Here is a 22,307-nt window from a genome sequence, read left to right on the forward strand (position 1 = left end):
ACATAATTGGACAGAAAACATAATCCAGTTTCTCCTCTGTTTATCCCAGTAGGTGATATCCTTCTGAAACCTCAGTTCCAGGAAGGTTTTCCATTTTGTTGAAACATCAGATGATAGACAGCCAAAAACTTCCCTTAAGAAGCAAGTCAGCTCCAACCCTTACTGTTAAAAACCAACAAATCTGTGTTTTAATTTTTTTTTTTTTTTTCTGGCTTTGCCTACTAACTTGTTGGATTTTTTTCTTTGTTTTGTTTTTCTCTTTTTGAGTCTCACCACTACATTAGATTAGTATAGAGCTAATTTTATAAATGGGGGCCTAAAAGCAAGACTGGCTGCACAGGACAGGAAACCTTCCTGCAGAGATAATACACTTACAGGATTGTTTTAATCTCTTTGAAGGATTACTTGCATTAACTTGTTTAGGTTTCATTACATTTAGCAAGAAAACACACAGCAGCCTAAGACTCTCCAGATGAAGTCTTTTGGGTTCTGACATGCAACAAGTATTTGGTTGCCACTAATGGCCATTATGAAGCAGGCATCTGTACCACAGCAGTGACATGAAGTGCTCTAGGCCTCATACAGATGCTGTAAGCACCCACTACAATGCAAAGTGCAGCTCAGCACAATTTTGACTGTTTCTGCTGCTTTTCCCCCCCAGTGGCAGAAGGTCCTCCTAATTGACCTTGTAGAAACCGAAGACTTTGTACAGAAATACATTATATTATATTTCTCAAAGAAAAAATCTTATAGTCAAAATAAGACTAGATTTGGGGAATTCTGCTTTCAACCTTACTTTCTTCTTCCTCAAAATTTGATGGAATATTCTTCCTTCCTAAAAATGTTAATTTGAGACATATTAGGTTTAACCATAGCTACAATAATGCGATACTGCGTACAGACTAATACACTTATAGCTTCAAAATTGTTAGGGACAAAAGGCTAAGGAATAATGTTTTGAATTCATCATTTGATAATCTTCATTATCCCTCCCCTTCAGACAGTGCTCAAGAAATTTCAAGTTACTTTTGAATTGATTTAAGAAATTATTATCTTCTCTGGCTTATATTGAAAACATCAGCCTTTCTAATTATTTTTTTAAATTTTTTTTTAAGAAATTATCATGTAATATTAACAAATACCCTGGCCTGGGATCTTACTGATCCCTTTGGGTCATAAATCTCAGGAGATAGTTGAATAGTTATGAAGTTCAGAGAGTGTAAAATCCTGTTGATACCTGCTGAGAAAATACAGTAAAATACCAGGAAAAAGATTTGAGTCCTGCTAACAACCTTGGTCTGTTTTACCGAGGGGCTGTGCAACTGTGTTATCATATCCAACACCTCTTTGTAGCTTAACAACACGTCACTGTTCCTTACTAGTACAACTAGATAGGCATGGTTTTAGTGGCTAATTTGAGACTTCCCCATCTCTGCAACTGTAGGCAGTCCTCCAAAAAACACATTTCTGCTTCATGTGGCTTAGTTATCCAAAAAAAAAATAAATCCAAAAGAGAGAAGTCTGCAACAGCATGCATGCTTCCATTGCTTGCAGGGATAGGAGAAAGACTCCGGAGCAAAGCTCCTCCTGACCCTGGGCGTCCCTACACCAGCAAGACCTCACGCCACATGTCAGCTCTTCTGGGAGAGCTGGACTGCGTGGACACAGGGCTGCAGCCTAGGGAAGAAGATGGATGACAGACTTCTCCCTGCTACCCCACCAGAGGCCATACAAGTGGGAAGAACCATCCCCTAGCCCCAGGCTACCAGAGCTATCACAGGGATGCTTTGCAAATTCAGCACATACCAACGCAATGGGGATTTTCCTCTGTGTGATGAGACATCCTCCTGACCAGAGCCCTGGCAAGGCAGTTCCATTCTGCTGCTTTCACTCCGGCCACCTGGTATCAGCCTCCTGCATCTCCAAGTCTTTTGAGTTTGATCCTTTTCCTATGGAAATAGGTATGACAAAAATACCTGTCATTGTGAAGGACAACAGAATATAATTTGTTTTTGCAAGAAATACCAGAGTCACCCTGAGCTCAAAAATACTGTGGCAGCTCCAGTAAAACCAGCAAAGTAAATATAGACACAAGATAAACTATCTGGTCTTCCCTTCACCTGTGACCTCTATTACTTTCCCTGTTTCTCTGCCTACAACTTCAGTAAGTGTCTTTTTGATCCTTCAGTTAATATGATTATCAGGCTTCACACTGCCACTGCTCTCAAATTTTGCAAATGGTATTTCATCTGGAAAGTGACAACCCTGTTCTGTTTGTTATTTATTTAACAATAACAATAATGTGCTTTTGACTAACACAGAACACTTTCAGTAATAGATCTATGTTCATCAAAGTTCAGCTATCTGGTTTTAGCAATTTATTTTGATTCTGTCACCATTTACACAAAGTTATTTACCTGCCCCTCTAGCATTTTTCAAAGTATGTGGTTGCTTTCATACGCACTTATTAAAATACAAACTGTAACTTAAAGTCATCCTCTGGAGGAGTCCCAGCCCTGAATGAGGTTCTTTGGCATGACTGAACTACATGAAATGACAGTGGCAGTCTCCTAAGGTGAATTTATCTCTGTGATAATGAATGAATAGAATAGACATACAGAGTTTCAATGATACAGCATTCTCTCAGGAAAGTTGAGGAGCTACGTTGATCATTGAACACTGGATTTTTCTTAAAACCTTGATTTTGCAGTAGGGATTCAATCCATCTTCCAGTGGAATGACTGAAAAAGTTTCGTAGACACCAGTACTGATATTGCCTATCACTATGCAAACCCAAAACCACTTCATCACTGTATAAATAAAAGCTCCAACCACACAATTGCAAGCACCAGTGCAAGTGAATTGATGCACAAATGTAACTACGAAATTAAAGCTGAATTTTGAGAGACCTGATCAAGAAGGGTGCAAGCCCAAAGGCAACAGCTTGAAACTCTAACTTAGCTCTAACCCCTTTCTTCACCATCTTTTCTCTGCATAGTGTCATTTTCAACAAAATGTGCCAAATTACAAATAATAAAAGCTCAAATACGTAAGTTGCAAATTTGATGCATTCCACAAGGCCAGAAGTGTCACGAAAGAAAAACACCATCCATAATGTGGGACTGCTTGGAATCAGATTAGAGAGACCTAGAATCTGTCAGCAACTTCTGCCCATAAGGTCAAATTATGAAGTCTGTACTTATTAATATAAAAACACTCCACTTCCAGATTCTGCCCCCCACAGACACTGAGTAATCTATGAGGTCCATCAGTCATCAGCTAGTTTATATCAGACTCCAACTACACCTACATAAATATGTTGAATATTTGAAATAATACATTCACAGAGCAATGATATATTTATATTTTGCAAAGAGAAAAAAAAAAAAGTGTGGGAGTAAAGACAGAGAGTAAATTCCCAGCCATGACAGGGAAAGCATGGAGAAATCAGCAGAAACCCCCACCGGGGAAAGATATGGAGCTCTTGGAAAGGGTTCAGAGGAGGGCCATGAAGATGATCCAAGGGCTCCTGCATGAAGATCTATGAAGATAGGTTGAAGGGATTGGGCTTGTTCAACCTGGAAAAGAGAAGGCTATGGGAAAGCCTCATTGCGGCCTTCCAATATTTAAAGGGAGATTAAAACTGGAGGGAAACCAAGTAGATAGTTATAGAACAAGGGGGAATGGTTTTAAACTAAAGGAAGAGAGGCTTGCAGTGGATGTCGGGGAAGTTCTTTACAGAGAGCGGTGAGGTGCTGGAACAGCTGCCCAGAGAGGTTGTGGATGCCCCGTACCTGGAGGTGTTCAAGGCCAGGTTGGGTGAGATCCGGGGCAATCTGGCCTAGTGCTTAATTTAGCAGCTGGCAACTCTGCCTGTAGCAGTGGGGTTGGAACTTGATGATCCTTGAGGTCCCTTCCAACCCAAGCCATTCTGTGATTCTAAACATGAAGAGAGGTAAATGTTCTCTAGATAAAAGCCAGGCAGAGGAGGAATGACTACCTGAAGGGCAGCCCCATGGGCATGGATACCCACAGGGCACAGGCGTGGGGTCGCCAACCTGAAGGCTGCTGCCATGTCAGGATCTGCATGAGCAGCTGGGCAATGCAGTGTAGGAGGTTCCTTCGCTTCCTTTCTGTGGTCACCAACCTGCCATGAGGTTTGAATGGCTTCTGGCTGTCTCTAATGGGGACCTGGAGGAAAGACATTCATCCTACCACAAGCCTCCTGAGCCACCTCAACACCAACGCAGCAGTTTTTTAAAAATTCTTAAGCTTACTTCACACAGATATAGGTGGTCATTCAGACAGTACAAGTCAAAGAAGAGACAGGTACTAAATAATAGCAAGCCTTATTCTGCCTTTCTTCAGTGCAAACTCCAGATCTCTGTTCTGCATTATTCTTTCAGTAATCCACTTCTGTGATACACATGTAACAGCTGTTTCAGCAATTTATGAGCTTTAGTGATGGCCGAATAATCAGATTTTATAGTCTGATACAGATATCAGAAACACCTGGATACAGATACAAAAGAGATTGTGGTAAGTTATTTCACAAAAGGCTAATGCATCAAAAAGTCCAGTTGAAAGGCATTGGAAGGGCTTAAGGCAAATTCTTTCTGCTCTTACATTATCTATCATTACATTAATAACACAGACCATGAGGTTTGCAATTCCACAGCCCCAGACACTTTAATACAGAAATACATAAAATCAACATAAGTCATTTTTTCCCATCTTCATTTAAAAATAAAAATAGAAATCTCTGTTCTAGAAAAATAAAATAATAATAATAATAAAAAAATCTGCTAATGCAGAATATGAATTGCAGAGAAACTTTTAAAAAACTGTACATGAAAAGTCAAGGTCATTTTGTATAATCACACAAATGAACTAATAGCTGTGGTAAACTGAAATTCCTGGAAATCATGTAAATAGCCAGCCATAATCAGAGGCTGCAGAGCAATTATTAATCTCCTGATGCTGATCTTCCAGACACAGTAAGTTCACCAGATTATTTTTAACCTATTTTAGTTACAAAATTTATCTAGTTATGTACTCTGCTTCCTACATTTCTTTCTGTAAATTGCCTAGGCAACATCTATTGTATATCCTGTAGTATAAATCGAATTATTATCCTAACAAGCTCTGCTGAGAAATATAAAAATTCTGAAGCTAAAAATCTGTGTGAAAGTAGATACATCCATTGCTTTATCATTAATTAAAAGGTACACTAATGTTCTAATGTCACAACTATTTAAACATGCAAAAGTACAGAAATGTACTTGCTTAAAATAAGTATATCTGATGAGGAAACATCCTTAGGAATGATCACAGCTAAAATTGCTTTTCTAGACACAAGCAGAACACACTTTACATCAGACTAAACACTCAGTTAGGAGACAGGTAGTGAATTGGAGACTACGTAGATGCTTAGCTGGGCCTGTGTTGATCTCCATACATTCACCAGAGTCATGAAACACAGAAATAAATTGACATAAGTACTTACTAGAATTTAGAAGGCAGAGAAGCACACGCTGCCCTGAGAAGCTCTGAAGGTGCTCAAGGCCAAATTGGATGAGGCCCTGGGCAACCTGAACTGGTGGCTGGCAGCCCTGCATGTGGCAGGGAGGTTGGAACCGGACGGGCTTTGAGGTCTGTTCCAACCCAAACCATTCTATGATAACTGCAACCCAAAGCTCCCCAGTTATTTCCAAATACAGAAGCAGGCCTAATGACAGAGGGTAAAATTAACTCGAGGAGATGTTGTAATTAATTTGCCTTTGCCAGCTTTTTGCAATGCAGAAAGCTCCTGCTACCTTTACGAGCCCAGAGGACAGACCCTGCTGGAAGAGGGCACTCTGAAGGCAACAAATGAAAGAAATGTGATTTATCATCAAATGTCTGGAACTTGCTGCACCCGTTCTTTTTGGCAGGGCAGCACATGACTGCCTTCACTCCCCCCACCACACAGTGCACCTTGTGAGATCTGTCTGAAGCAAACTGCTAGTATTGCAGTGCTGCTGGGTAAGCACCAGGCTGCTCACACAGTGTGCAGGCACCCAGGACCCACAGGCTTCACCTGTGTGAGGAATGATGGCAACTGCTCTCAGCCTTCAGCCGATGCTTTAGGATTCACACAGCCCACAGGCTGGCCTCAGCACCACTGCCTGCACTTGGAATCCACACATGTGTCAATGGATGCTCAGAACAGGTCAGCTGGCAGAACATGAGTGTCATTGCAGGCTGTTGTATTTAAAAAGGAAAAGTCTAGGAAAGACTTGGAGTCACGGGACAGGGGACCTGCTCCTGTTGCCAGAGGTCCCGTGTACAGCTACAGCCTCAATTATGCAATAGGTTCTAATTAAAAGAAAAAAAGTTAGTCAATTTTTCCCTTTCTGAGCACCACTCATCTCCAGCAAGCAAGTCTGACTGACTTGAACAGCCCTAGCTTGAGCTGTCAGCTGCCTTATATTACACTCCATGACTCCTCCAGATGGCTCTTTTCATTCCTCAGGTATATAATTATTGGTGATGAGAATTACCTCTGGTTTTACTGATGAAAAAATTACCTTTAAATTCTAAGCGTGCTGTGTCAGAGTAGTCAAGCTTGGAAATGGAAGAGAATTATGTCACAAGTGGAATACCTGAGCAGAAGAGGTTACTCAAACTCCTGCTGAGGGCACAGTCCAAAGCCAGGTTAAATCACTGGTGTCTTTTCTACTTAGTTTCAGTGCATTTTGCATGAAACCTTTGTGAAATATCACCTCAGGCAATCAAATTAGAAGATGAAAACTAAAATCCAACCAGAAACACCAACATATTTTTACAGTTTCTTGGAGCACTTCGAACAATAAGGTGAAGCTGGTTAATTAGCAAGGAAGCTAATCTCCATTTTCCCTTATCTGGTTTTGCTATTTAAGTCATTTATCTGTCCCTCAGTGCCCCAAAAGAACTGCAAAATAGGAAAAAAAAAAATAGAGCAAAGAAGGCCTGTAGCTGTGCAGAAAGGAGAAGGTAGAGCTGGGATAAGAATTGCTTCTCCTGAGTCTACAAGGTCTTCTTGAGGCAAATCCTCTCCCCGTCAACAGCGAAGGAGGGCAAAGAAGGCTTGTAGGGCTGGTGGATAGCCCTGGAGGCATCTGCTTACAATGGCAAGGCTTCTTTCTGCCCTGCTAAAAAGGAATCACTTCACCTGCTTGATGAAGTTCTCATTCTGGAAGTCTCCTACATAGGCGTTGGTGGAGAGAACGAGCACAAGCCTAGTGGGTCATTAGGGGCACACTGCTCTGGTTAGGATTTGTTATCCAGAGATTAAGCCAGCCACTGCCAAGTAAAAACCCAGTTGAAAGCCAGCACAGGACAACAGGGCTAGAATACAAATGTTCATTGCCTTGTGATGTTCTTATTGCCTTTCTCTTCGCTGCCACCTTCGTTATCAAATTCAAGAGGTTTGGTTTTGTGTGTTGGAGAAACTTGTATTGGTTCCCTTACTCAGCAAGATTTCTATAATACCACTGAAGTAGTCTCCATTCCCTCTTAATTAAGGACAATATAATTTTGTTTTCTTTCCCTTATAAGTAATACAAAGAATTCAAAAACCATTATTTTGTGAATATGGTTTCTAGTACATCCTCTAATTCCACTGAACTATGGCAAGCAACATTTTATCACCATAAGTGATTTCTGCGACATCATCAGAAGGATCACATTATCCAATTTAACACATTACTATGGTATAATATATTAATTTATCCTTTAATCTGAACTGCTGCTTAATTAAAAAAAAAAAACTTTGCACAAAGAATCAAATTAAATCTAATCCCTGACATGACATTCAGTAAAATGGACAAGGCCTAGAGCAACTTATATCCTCTTTCATTTCCTTATAGTATTACGCATGGTGGGAAACCTTAGAATACTGTTTATCAGCTGATAATCAGAGCTCATCCTTCATGCAAGGCACTCTCAGCATTTTAAATATCTCCTACCTTCTATTTGTGTACATATCAAATGAATTTACATTCCACTCGTGCGGAAGATGTTATGAAATCCTGTCTTCATGTACTCGCTGGGTACCTGAATTTGCTGTGGAAGAACATTTGGATGAAAAAGAGGAAAAAGAGAAAAGAGGGAAAAAGAAGAAAAAGAGGAAAAGAAATACGGCGAGTGTGTGAGGGCTCTGAGGTGTTGCTCAAAGATAGGTAAGGCTGGTGATAAATTAAGATCTTGAGCAAAAAGACAAGAAGTTCTCTAAGGGCAGCTATTTGAGAATCAGAGGAATGGGATGTTTCAAAGAGGACTATATTTATTTCTCTATGAAGTGTAAAAATAGTGGTCTTTGCTGGAGCAAAGGAGGTAATTATCCAACTTTGTAAGGCATGACAGATACAAAGTCACAATATTTTTATTAAACAACACCTTTCCCCATTCCAATTAAGAAATCTCCTTTTAGAAATTAGATTAAATACTATGAAAATCAAACATCCGAACTACAGAAGCACCATCCTCAAATTTGAGAGGTAAGTTATGACTAGAACAAATCTAGACAGTCTCATTAACGTTTTCAACATCATATAAATAAGACGGAATTGTGTCACTTTGTTTATCTCATTTTCTTTGCTTGCATCCTAAGTGCTTTTTGCTCTGCAGTCATACTGTTTTATATCTGAGATTGAAAGTTAGAGAATGAAGGGTCCCTACCTGACAGAGACAAGGCACTGCCAGGTGCTTGGAGCAACGGTGACAGAAATGTTAACGCATCTGAAATTAGGAGCTCATTCTGCAAGCGCTGAAATAATTGTTCCTTAATTTCAGTTTATACAGTTGGCTTTGTTAAATGATTAGTTCATTTAAACACGAGGAACTAATTATGAGCATGGATAACCAGATAAGACTGAGATAGATAGGTACTTTGTTATTTTCCCTAGATGTGATGATCACATAACAATTATTAAGAGGGAATTCAGACTGACTCAAGCAGAAATCAAGCAGTATATTTAACAGTCTTTTATCAAAAGAGAAGTTTCTGGAAATCTGTTTCTTTTTTCATGCTTAAAACTACCTTGGCGAAGCAGGGTCACACAGACCTTCCAGACATCTTCACCAAAACTCTCTACAGCCTCTGTAATTTCACTCTCTCGAGAACACTTACTGGTCAAACAGCCTAAACTCACAATATTTTCTCAGTAGAATGAAAGTTAAAAACATTCCTGATGGCCTGATTTATTTTGCAAATCAAAACGTTCAATATACAACCTCTGTTCTACTTAGCAAAGGAAGAGCTGTATCTTCTTCATTACTCCTTCTTCAAAAGACAATTAAAGACGGATTGATGTATTTAAATTTGAAAAAGAAAGTATCACAGAATTTTGCCGCATTTTTGCCAATTAATGAATACAAACACCTTCTTCCATGTCAGAAGTGTAACAAATTATACTTCCAGATTGTAGTTACTATTCTGACATCCACAACAGACCTGGCCTTGCTTTTTAAAAGAAAAGCTTTTCTCACAAAACTATGTTTTAGCTAGCCAGCATATTTTGATCAGCACATCCCCCTTTCTCCAGATTTCATGCATTTTTAGTGGAAGTCTAATTGTTCTTCTAAGTACAGTCTGAAGTAGTGCATGAGGAAAAAAATAAATATGAGGGAAATACTCAGTAATTATCTCCTAGCATGATAAAACTATATAAATTAACTGTGTAAATTAAGAATCTGGGCAAACATATGTTGAACTGCTTAAAGGTATACGTAGTATTGGTGTAATCCTCATGCTTAGTGAATAGAAATACTGAATTATTCCAGCCAGTGGGAATTATTCTTTATTTAAAAAAATAACTAGGAAGCACAAATGCGAAACAAGATGAAAATGAATTATTTAAATCAAGGTTTCCAACTTGGCAATTTAAATCATGATTAAAACTGGCTATTTAAATGACTTTGATCTAAATCAATTGACATGAAACCAGACCATTTTGTTTGTCATCATTATTGTTCTCAAACCACTCTAATGAAAAGAATGATTTGTAAATGTGCACATGTGGATATTACTTAATGAATATACTTTGTTCCACATATTTGTAATGTATTTACAAGAAGAATGTGAACTACACCTTCACTTATGATACAAGAGTTTATCAAGTAATGCTATCCAAGTTGAAAATTGACTTTGTTAATTACATGATTTGCCATTTGTTCATAACACGGTCATTGTTACAGGGTGATTTAGTATATTTAGTATTAACCAAGCTCCAGCTCACCAGCAGACCCATCAGACACAAAAGAGGCACAAAAGCCATTTGGCACTGAGCACCTTTTGGATGAGACTACTAAAACTTCTGTAGAACACTTTTGCTCTGTAAGGCCACAAGACTCCTTGTTCTGTGTTGAATGTTTACGTCTCAGAGTAGCATTAGCACAGCTCCAAGATTCCATGGCTCATCAACTGGAGCTGGCTCCAGGCAAAAGGCCCTTCAGACTTGCCTTTTGTCTGGCCAGTTTGCAGTTAGTTTGCAGCACAGAGTAACCCAGCTATTAGACACCAGAGAATCCACCCAAAGGAACTCTCCTGAAACACGGACGTGTAGAAATCAGGTTCTCTTGGCTCATGCAGTGATGTCCTGACATCCTCACCTCAGAAGAAATTGAAACCTCAGACTTGATCTTTAACATCTCTTTTGGCTAACAAGCCACTCCGTTTCCATTCTCTGCCTGCATAAAACAAAGATTTGCTCTTTCATCTCCACCAGGCTCTTACCTGCTTTTCTCCTACCTCTTTCTCACTTACTGCCATAAGTAGCCAGTATTCTCATTAGTAAGCAGCTAAGAATTTTGCTTTAATATACAGGCTATCAATTAACGGTACTGCTGTTTTCCTAAGATTCTTGAGGTTCAACTCATCTTTAGTCATAACTACTGCAAGAGCTCTTTTCCCAGGCTTTGACAAATGTTACCTTTTCCCCCTTCTTCCTTTGCAACCATACTCCTTCTACCACCACCACCCTGTTCCCATGTGGCAGCAAAAAGTTGCCTGCCACCATCTTATCATCTCAGCATCTTTACTGTTTGCTCATTACAGTTTTGTATTTTCCCTCATCGTGACAAATGCTGAAGAAAAGGTCCCTGCTCACAGGTGTAAACTTGCATGTGCTCTCATCCAACTCCCTTGTAAAAGTCTGTCTTTGTGATATAAGCAAAGAACAAAAGAGCACCTAGCTCAGGCTGCTGCTGCGGTGATATCAGTGCTGCCCCACTGATGGCCAATAATATTTTGCTTTCTACTTATATCCATTGCTGCTTTTTTGTCTCATGTTTACAAACGATCTGAAGTGGGTCTTCTCTTTTTCTCCTGTGCTTACAACGCCCCAAGGCTGTGAGACATTATGATTAAGGGCAGTGACAACAACATAATAACAATAACAAAATACAATAGGTGAGAAAAGAAGACACTATGATTTCATTTTATCTAAACCTGGAACAATTTGCTAATGGAATTAGGAAGCTCCCATTATGTAATTATCACTGAATGTGTCAGCCCATGCCTGTATCTCTCACACAATACACTATTTAGATAAATTGAGCTGGAATTTATGGCCCTCTGTTTGCAACCAGCTCTGGAGTATTAGAATGCATTTTCAGTTCAGGACAGAAAAGCAAATAACAATTATAATAAGGCTTCATGTTTCAGCTGTTTCAGTGAGGAAGGAACTCAAGAAAAGAACATTTTCACACTTCTTTTTTTTTTTGCCCAAACTGTTTCAAGAGAACAAAACCAAACATTTTTCAAATATCCGTGATTACTTCTATTTCTTTAAGAAGGTAAAAATTTATTCAAATTCTGTTCCACTGCCGTGTTTGCAGAACTTCATGCATTCTGCAAACAATTTATATTAATTTAAAAACCACTTACACCTGGTGAAACTGTTAAGCTTCAGTGTATCTGCTTTTATATATAGCACATATTTCACAGCATAAGACATTGATCCAAAGAAAAGCAGCAGCATAATAACACTTGGCAAATCATGTTTTGGACAAAAAAATGCAGGGGGACCAGGAATTAATTGTGAATTAATTGGAAAACTCTCATTTCCAATCTCCTGTACCACTTTTTTATTCCTACAGATAAAGCTAGAAATATAAATTTCAGTAATAGATACGCTATGCATGTTTTCCATCAGAAAATTACAGAATCATAGAATTCCCAGATTCGGAAGGGACCTTTAAAGTTCGTGTAGTCCAACTAACTTGCAATAAACAGGGTCATCCACAGCTCAATCAGGTTGCTCAGAGCCTGGCCCAGCCTGGCCTTGAATGTCTTCAGGGATGGGGCTTCATGTTATTCTTATTACAGGTTGTTTGGTTTTGTTGTTGTTTTTCCTGGAAAAACTGACTATTCACAAATATATATTTCTCTCTGGAAATGACAATGTGTGCACAAATTAGAGTGCATAAGTACTCATATGTACTGTGCTTAGGACTTACTTTACATAAATGTTAAATCGCTGTGGCTTTCTTGGCACCTTGGGTAAATCTGAACTAATGACTTCATGTGAGAATCTGTACGCCAATTGCTACCTTCCTGAATCATACAGTTCCCTAAGATAAACTCTGCCAACTCTAAAGGTATGTCCATTCAATTTAATGGGAGTAAAATGATCCAGATCCAGGTATTCCAGTCTGGAAAAATGCCCAGATTCCCCTTTAAACTGTCCTTCTATTAAACCCACTGCAATCAGCACATCAGCCACTGTAGGTCCATTCAGTGCACCATGATTAGTAACCATCCACAAAGGCAGTAATCATAATCTGAGCAGTGTGGGGGTCCTGAAAAGATTCTGATGGTTGCTTCACCTCCTTGAGAAGGACAGACCACCAGCTGCAGGTAGTTGCAAACTTCAGGCTGGTGGCTAAAATGAAAAGTGACACATCACGACATCTCTGATACATCAAGAATTTACCCATTTGAAATATTTTACACTGAGTTTAAACTCAGTGTATTGGTTTCAGTGAGCTGTGCTGAGATCATGCAGTTGGATCTCGCCTGGTTTCACAGCAATCCCACTTGTTCAAGATGGTCAACCTGAGCAACAGCCTCCTAAATTATTCAGTTGGATACCAGCTGTTTTCATTTAGCTTTGAGAAATGGAGTCACAGTTTGTACCCAGGTTGATGCTATTTTTGAGGCAGACAATGTGCAGAGATACCCTAATCAGAGAGCCTTGGACTGGTCTCAGGATGATAATGTAGCATGGGTACATCTTGAATACAGCTTAAATTAAATTTCTTTTCCTTCCACTGCTGCATATTAAGCAATGTGCCTTTTGCAAGGGAATTACTTGAATGCTGAAGCAAAAGAAAAAGGGTGCCAGTAAAGCAGGAAAGACACAATGCTCTGTGTCCAGTGAATGGGAATTTACATCTCTAGCATAAAGGTAAAAAAAAAAAAGTCTTGAAGAAGACATCCAGGAAGAAGCAAGCTCAGAGAAAGTAAAGAGAAGACTGAAAAACCAACAACCAAACCAAATAAAATCAATGAGGAAGAGATCTTGTAAACTGCTAAGAAAGCCGAAGAGGAAAGGTAAGAAATACTAGTGTTTTACTCTTTATTTCAGGTCTATTTTAGAAGGATGCTGCCAATACAAGGCAGAGTTTTGACACTGGAAATGCACTTTATCTAGTAATTTTCTGGCATAATGCTGCCAAACAAGATTCAAAGCCCATAGGTATGAGTTTCCATTTCCAATTCCCATCATTTTGAAAGATCCATACGGGTCCCTTGCCAGTCTTGTTCCTATTTCTGTAAGTCTTCCTCCTGTTCAAGCAGGTTAATGCTGCCTACAGTTAAGGTGGGATACAGAGGGGAGCACTGAGGAACTCATTAACATTTTCTATCGGCTGACAAACAGCATCAGGCTGAGTTATGGAAAGCTAACCTCCTCTGTCACAAGCCAACAAACTTCACCCCACCAGTAGCCACAGGTACACTGTCTTTTACTTCAAGATAAACTCCTTAAAAGGGAAGATTTAATGGGAGCCATGGGAGTTTCTGCCATGTGGGAGGAGAATTCAGTATAATTTGCAAAAAGAAGATGGAGGGGTTAGTGAAGGAGAGAAGGGGATCCTAAGATTTACTGTACTGCTAGGAAAAAGCACATCAGAAGCCACCCAAAATAGCATAATCTAGCAATAGATGTATTAGGAAACGTTGCTTAGGCATGCTTATGAGTTATGTCTGGCTCATAATCCAGGTGATTTAATTCTGTTGGTTACTATAGATTTGATAAAACATTGAATCATTTCAGCTGGAAAAGACACTTAAGATCATCATGTCCAACCATCACCCAACACTACAAATCCGCCAATAAAACTTGTTGCTTAGTGCCATGCCCACACATTTCCACATACTTCCAGTGATAGGGATTCCACCACCTCCATAGGCAGACTGTTCCAATGCCTGATTATCCTTTATGTGAAGAAATCTTTTCTGATATCCAATCTAAACCTCCCCTGGCACAACCCGAGGCAGCTGCTTCGCATCCTGTAGGTTGTCATGTGAGAAAGGAGACCCCCTTGCTAGAACCTCCTTTCAGGGAGTTGTAGAGAGTGGTCTCCCCTCAGCCTTGTGTTCTCCAGACTAAACAGCCTTAGTTCCTTCAGCCACTCCTCATAGGTCTTGTTTTCTAGCCCTTCATTCTTCTCTACACACACTCAAGCAACTGTATGTCCTTCTTACAGTCAGGGGCCTAGAACTGATCACAGCTCTCAAGGTGTGGCCTAACCAGCACCTCCAGGTCCTTACTCACTAAGGCTGTTTTCCAGCCTCTCTTCTCCCACACTGTACTGCTGCAAGGGGTTGTTATGACCCAAATGCAGCACTCGGCATTTGGCCCTGTTGAATGGCATGCAACTGAACACAGCACATCAATTCAATCTATCCAGACCCTCCTGTTGATCCTTCCCGTCCTCGTGCAGATCAGCACTCCCACCCAACTTTTGGGTCAGACCCAATGAGGGGGCACTCAATCTTCTCAATCAAGCCAGTGTTAAAATGTTAAACAAAACTGGCCCTAGTGCTGAGCCCTGAGGGATCAGGGGGTCACCAGCTGGATTTAATTCAATTCATAGTGACCCTTTGGGCTGTTACTACCACTTGCCTTGAGATGTTTGTGTAAAAGGCACAAAACAGAGCAATCACTAACAAGGCAATTACATCCAGGGCTGAGTCCTGAATTAGTCACTCACTTTTTGTCCCACGGCATTCACATCTTGGAAACGGTCACATTTTCCCCATGTTTGTGGCAAAACACAGAGATCATGTGGAAAGGAGAGGCTGAAATGGCAGGTGGTGGGTAACCATTTTTGTACTCTGAACTATCAAGATGATTGCAACACTCATAAGCCCAGGAGGTCACATTGTAATACCTCGCTAATGTCCTCAAAGCTTTTCAGAGAGCATTATAGGGTTAAAATTAATCCTAGTGCACACTTTAAAAAATCAGACCCCAACAGAATAAAGAGCCCTTGAGAGGTGAGCTGAGCTCTCACCTGCTACTTTTTTCCATTTCCACATGGAAGCAAAAGCAGGTGGGAGAGGAAGGCAAAGGAGTGGACCAGCCAGCACCAAGGTTCTGCTTGCCCTTGGCTGCCACTGATGTATCGTGCAGGCAGGGGTCACAGCAGCTGGGGGGATGCTGGGGGCCTCCATCCAGCATTCTCCCTTCTGCCCAGTCAGGCGGTGTCTTCTGGGTGTGTAATGAGAGAAAACAAAGCTTACAAACGTGTTTCGCACTGCTTACTCCCAGGGAACCCTGCTTTGGTTTTGGAAAAGAAAGGAAAAACAATACAATCTATGTGTGTGGTCACATCACGTGCTGCTATACATGGGAGGTAACGAAATGATGCACTGAAGAGGCAGGCATCATTGCAGAAAGTTAGTTAAATATCCACTGATGAGGTAGCCGTCTTTGTATAATTTGTAGGTAAATCAATGACGTGCAAACAAGAACAGTCTATTAAAAAGGAAATTCTTTAAAATAAATAGATGGGGCTATCATGGTGATTTTTCATTCAAATCTAGTTCAATTACTTTCTGTATCTCTGTGCACTGTGAGAAGAGCTAACAGAGAAATGACAAAGAGCTAGAAAAATGGGGAGCTTGCAAAGGCTGAAGAGGGAACAGAATTGTCACTGTATAAAGACAAAATGATCTGTACTGAAGTTCAAACAGAAAATAGTTGCTTTTTTTTTACGTGGCACACTAATGAATTCACTAAGCATTACCACAAGGTGTTGTGGAGGCCATGAGCAAGAGGGGGGATCTCACGGAGGGCAGAATGAATTCATGAAATGAAATTTGATGGTGGCAGTGATCACAGTACAGCTGTAGAACCTCATAAAACGCTGATTCCCAGAGGCCAGGTGAAGGCACACCAGTGATGGAGCAATTTTGCTCTGCCTTGTCTACTGGAGGGTGGTCATAGCTCCCTGGCTGTAGCAGCCATGGCCATCCCAGGCTGTCCCTGTGATGATGCTGGGCACCTTCCCACAGGGGCCAGGACAGGATCCATCATGAGGCAAGCCTGGGGTCAGGCACCAGCTGTGATTCCTAAAATCAAGTTTTCTTTTACATCGTTATTTACAAATCACTGCAATCAATTTGCTAGATTTCACAACTGCTTGTGGGCTACTGGTTTTCTTTCCAGAGCAATCCCATACCCATTTCAGCAGAAAGATGGTCCATAGTAATAGACACTTGCATACATACAGACAGGGATTGGAACAAAGTGAGCTTCCCGGTCTCTTCCAATCCAAGCCATTCTGGTTTTGTGATTTAATATATCCTTGCACAGTTTTATCTGGGGTTTTTCTTCTTGCTAGATACCTGCCTAGCCCTGCACCTCAAGCAGCAGGGAACACGTGGAGGTTGCAGCACGTATCCCATGCAGTGGTGTGTCAACACGTGCTTTAGCCTGGTTGTTACTACGTAAAAATCCCCAGAGAAAAACTGCGTTTGGCACTACCGAACTTATAACTGCGAATTGAGAACAGGGCACGCAGGAAGCCATAAACCTTCGGGTTAACTGCTCCCGGGCCTCACCCTTCCCCTTCTCTCTCGGATTCTGCTCAGGAGCACCGCCCGGGACGGCACACACAGCAGCGAGGTTTTAGGGGGGGAGCACGGAGGGACCAGGACTTGCTTTGCATGAGAAAAGCTTCAGCCGGGATGCACCGGGCAAGCTCCAGCGTGGGGAAGACCGTCCTCGCACGGGACAGAACGGAAGGAAAACTTGGCTAAAAGGAGGAGGGGAAGACCTCGGCTCCGTGGTTCGGGGAGGGCACGGCAAGAGCAGTGCCTGCAGCAGAGGGGGGGCGAAATCCCGGCCCGCCCCGCCGCCAACCGGAGGCGGAGTCCGAGCGAATCACCGCGTCGCGGGCGGGACGGGGCAATGAGGAGGAGCGCAGCCGGGGTTAGGGTTCAGTTCCAGCTGATTTTATTTCCTTCCCGAAGAAAACAAAAACAAAAACAAAGAGGTTATTTACAGAAGGTATATCGACAATCTGACAGGCAGTGAACGTGACATGGTTAGCTGGCATGATTTTTGTTTTTTTTTTTTTCCTCTTCTTTCCCAACGTTGCTTTGTGGGTGATCGTTAGACAAAAATAAAAAATAAAAAATAAAAATAAAAACAAAAATTCTACACAGCATATTGCACAGGATGGATGACCAAAAAAAAAATAAAAATAAAAATAAAAATAAAAATAAAATAATAACAATAAAAGCGAAACCCTTAACGGAACCACCTCGTTCGGCAGACGTCCCCGTGCCTGTCATGTTATATTAACATACATAAACACACAATCTTCTTTTTTGCTTATTATAATACAGACTTAAATGTACAAAGATGTTTTCACTTTCTTCATCTTAAACACAACAGCTATAACCTGAATACATATGCTATCATCATGCCATAGGAGACTAAAACAATTATATTTAGCGACAAGTAGAAAGGATTAAATAGTCAAATACGAGAATGAAAAACGCAGTACATAGTGTCGCGAACTCAAACCGGCATTTCGATAGATCCAGTGGTTTAAAACGGCACGGCTTTGCTTCGAAAAAAAGTGCAAAAGATGTGGTTTACGAGTTAAAGGTACAGGATCCCTTTCCGCGCGGATGCTCCGGTTCCGCGTTTCGTTCTGGAGACGTTCTCACCCAAACCGGGCTTCCCGGAGCCCTCCTCCCAGTCCCCTCCGGCCCCATCCGCCACGAGCGGAGCGCGGTGCGGGATGCTGTGCCTTTAAGTGCCTGCAGATCGGAGCGCGACGCGGGCGGAGGGGCGGGCGGGCGGCGATGTGCGCGCACCGCGTGTCCGGGGCCCTGCTGCCCGTGTCAGGAAATCCAAACAGCGATTAACACCGATTTACACCCCCTTTATATATTTTTTACAAAAATACACTGAGAAAATAATCGAACGTTTTTCATCTCTCTTCTTTTTTTTTTTTTAATGTGTGTGTGTGTGTTGTTTTTTTTGTTTTTTTTTTTTTTTGTCGTTTTTAAAAGTGTCAAAAGTCTACATTTAAATATAAAAAAAATTAAAAGTTAAAACTCTAGCCCTTCCGTGAAGGAGACATAAAAACGGTGCGGGTAATAACGAGAACTACCAGAAAAAAAAAAAAAAAAAAAAAAAAAAAAGGACAAAGAATGACGGGCAGAAACGTTTGGCAGTATAAATAGGTCCAACTCGGAAACGGCATCCGCTCGCACGGACGGGACGGGACGGGGACGGCCGTCGGTGGGCACAGTCCTTCCACCCGCGGCCCTACGGACACACACGGACACAGCTGAGGGAAAATTTGGTCCTGAATTTCTGAGAGTCCAGCACGGCATTGAGTTGCGTTTGAATCCTTTAAAGAGTTAAGAGTGAAATAAAAAAAAAAAAAAAAGAGCTGGTGATACTTTGTAGGAATCAAACAGAGCGCCATCTGTCCGCTTCGCATCTCCCTAACGCTACGTTCTGAAACTGTTCCACGGTCCGACAAAAAAACCTTAAAGACAGACAGGTAACATGCTCTATTAACCCACCATCGAGAGAATCCAACACCATCACGATTCCGAGAAAAAAAAAAAAAAAAACACTACTGCTTTTTTTTTTTTTTCCTCGTGTTTTCGGGCGCCGCGACGGCACCTCAGCCCCCGACGCGAGCAGTGCGGGGAGGGCTCAGCCGATCCTCGTTTCCTTTCAAGCAGAGTTCGGGTCGCTCTTTCGCAGCTGAGGGCGAGGACGTCCCCCGCGGGAGCTCCGCTCCCTCCTTCCGCGCCGCTCCGCGGTTCCTCTCAGTCCGTCCTCGGGCGGTGGCACAGCGGTTGGCGGCGTTCCCGCGGTCCTCTCGGCCGCCGCCGGCTTCGGGCCGCCCCGCCTCAGTAGGTGAACACCAGGTTGGAGATGCTGGACTCCAGCCAATCCCCCGAGATCATCTCACTTACCTCCGGCGTGCAGTAGTCCGGGAACTCAAAGTGCGAGCCCGAGCCGGGCTCCAAGTTAAAATCCAGGTCCCGGTCGAGCGCGGAAGAGCCGAAGCCGCCCAGGGACATGCTCTCGAAGCCGGGGCTGGGGTTCAGGTCCAAGAGGTCGTCCTCGAACTCGTCGTCCGACGACGAGGAGCCGGCCGAGGAGGCGGAGGACGAGTGGGAGGACGCGGAGGAGGACCGCGCCGTGGAGGGGGCGGGCGAGGCGGCTCTCGGGCCGGCGTAGCCGCGGTGCTCGGCGGGCGAGCGGGCTCCGGGCGGCGAGGGGCAGTCCCCGTCGGGCCGCGCCGCGCCGCCAGCCTCCTCGTAGAGGCTCAGCGGGTCGCCGGCCTCGGCCGCGCTACTCAGCGTGGGGCTGCCGGGCACGGCGCCGCCGGGCGAGCCCGAGGCGGCCGCCGGCCCTCCGCCGCCGAAGATGTAGACGCGCTTCAGCTTCCTCTCGGCCGCCGCTTTGCCGGGCGCCGCCGGCGCGCCCCTCGGCTTGTACAGCGCCTGGTGCTCGGGCGGCGGCGGCGGAGGGGTGGGCGCGGCCGTCGGTTCGCCGGTTCCCGGCGGAGAGGCCTTGCCGCCCGCCGCCGCCTTGCCGTGGGGCTTGGTGCCGGCGGGGGAGGGCCGCGGACCGCCGCCGCCGCCTCCCTTCTTCGGGGCGGGTTTGGCCGTGCCGCCGCCGGAGCCGCCGCCCGCGCTGCCCCCGCCGGGCCCGGCGCCGCCCCCGCCCCCGCCGGCGGCCCGGTCCGCCTTGTCTGCGGGCTTGGCGGAGCTGTTGCCCGACTTCACCTTCTTCCTGGGCCGGTACTTGTAGTCGGGGTAGTCCGCCATGTGCTTGAGGCGCAGCCGCTCCGCCTCCCGGATGAAGGGGATCTTGTCGCTGTCCTTGAGCAGCTTCCAGCGCTTGCCCAGCCGCTTGGAGATCTCGGCGTTGTGCATGTCGGGCGACTGCTCCATGATCTTCCGCCGTTCGATCTGCGACCACACCATGAAGGCATTCATCGGTCGCTTGATGTGCCCGCTGGGCGTCTTGCACCAACTCGGGTCGTCCGCCTTGCCGCCCGTCGAGGCGGTGGAGCCGGGCGTAGGCGACGAGGCGATGCCCAGCTCCAGCCCGACCCCGGCGGCCGAGGTCTCGGCGGCGGGCAGAGCCTCCGTATTCTCCGCCGTGCCCGTCTGCTGCACCATGGCTGCGGCCGCGGGGCTCGGCTCGGCGGCGCGGGGCTGCGGGGGGCTCCGGGCCGGCCCCGGGGCGGCTTCCACAACGGCACCCGGCCCCGGCTGCGCCGCGCTCCCGCTCCGCGCGGACTTACTGCCGGAGCCGCGCCGCAACGTGGGGCTCTGCTTTTGTCCTTAAACTCTTTTTTTTTTTTTGCTTTTTTTTTTTTTTTTGCTTTTTGCTTGGGGTTTGTTTCAGGGAGCGCCGCTCCGCCTCGCTCTCCCCTCAACGCCGCGCCCCCTCAGGGCAGCCGCTCCGCTTCGTGCCCCGCCGGCCCCCGCCGCGCCAGCAGACCCGGGCTGGGGGGGGGGGGAGGAGGCCCCCGGCTGCGGGCCGCGTGGTGACGGCGCTCCGTGCGGCGTCGGCGGGGCGCCGTGCGGAGAAAGCGCCCGAAGATTCAAAAAAAAAAAAAAAAAAAAAAAAAAAGAAAAAAGGAAAAAAAAGAAAAAAAATAGCTAAAGCAATTAAAAATTCACGGCGGAAAAAGAAGCCAACAGCAACCCAAAATTCACGGAAAAAAGACGATGCCGCAGAGCGCCCGTGCAGAGCGCGTCCGTCCCGCAGGCAGCGCGGGCTGAGCCCCGTCCCGCAGCGCGCAGAGCGCGCGGAGCCCGCGGAGCCGCCCCCCGCCGAGCCGCGCCGCGCGCACGCCGGGCGATGCCCGCGCCCCCCGCACGCCGCGCTCCTCCGGCAGCCGCTGAGAGCGGAGCCCGCGCCCGCCCCGCGCCGCTTTATCCTTTCGCAGCCCGCGCCGCGGCCAATCGCGCGCTGTATCCAACGCGTCCGCGTGCCAAGCACCGCCCGCCGCTCTCCGATTGGCGGCCGCCGCGGCGCGATAATAAGCGCCGCGTGCAATGAGAAGCGCCCGCGCTGACCTCATTCCCGGCGGCGGGGCGAACTCTGGGGAAGGGGCAGGAGGGCAGCGCCGCGCGCGCCGCCCCGCGCCCCGCCGCGCACGTGCCCGCGCCCCCGTCCCGCCCCGCGCGCCTCCCCCGACCAAAAGGGGCGGCGGTCGGAGAGGTGGTGCGAACGGAAGGCAGAGAAAACGGTGCAGTGTGTGAAATAACGCCACGCGCTCGCTGATGGCACCGAGCGGCGCCGTGCCGCGCACCTGCACAAAGAGCCGAGCGCTGCCGTGCGGCGGCTGCGAGAGCTCCGAAGGCCGACGCTCAGCGGTCACCTGCACGGCCCGGGGCGCCGCCCACGCCGCTTCGCCGCCTGAAGGGCTACTGCCGCGTGTCCTCCTCCCGGCTAAAACCTCGCCCCCCGCCCCGTGACGACGCCCTCTGACATCAGAGCGGCCCCGCAACTTCACGCTGTGTGGCCGCTCGGCCTCCCGCTGCCCGCCCCCCCGGGCTGACACCCGCACTACGCGGCGCGGCTCCGGGGCAGGGCGGACCGGCAGCGCCCGCGGTGGTTCTACCGGTGCTCCCGGCACCGCAGCGTGCAGCGGCACGAACGCAGCCCGCAGCCCACCTGTGAGCGGGGCATCCAGGGCCGCATCCGTAGGCAGCCCTCTCCTTATTGGGCTTATAGGTAGGAGTTTTCTTTCCAACTACGCGCTGTGTAAGATGT

The 22,307-nt window shown here is 45.4% G+C and overlaps 1 protein-coding gene across 1 annotated transcript; it reads right to left on the reverse strand.

Annotated features, from left to right (window-relative positions):
- Nucleotides 1–17,466: 17,466 nt before the first annotated feature.
- Nucleotides 17,467–21,452, reverse strand: SOX4 (SRY-box transcription factor 4). Its single transcript, XM_085220112.1, has one exon. It carries the CDS (start codon nucleotides 20,699–20,701, stop codon nucleotides 19,418–19,420), a length of 1,284 nt encoding a protein of 427 aa, XP_085076238.1. The 5' UTR covers nucleotides 20,702–21,452; the 3' UTR covers nucleotides 17,467–19,417.
- Between the last annotated feature and the right edge of the window lie 855 nt (nucleotides 21,453–22,307).

Source organism: Meleagris gallopavo, chromosome 3 (genome assembly GCF_905368555.1).
Source record: "Meleagris gallopavo chromosome 3, MGAL_WU_HG_1.1, whole genome shotgun sequence".
Classification (NCBI taxonomy): Eukaryota; Metazoa; Chordata; class Aves; order Galliformes; family Phasianidae; genus Meleagris; species Meleagris gallopavo.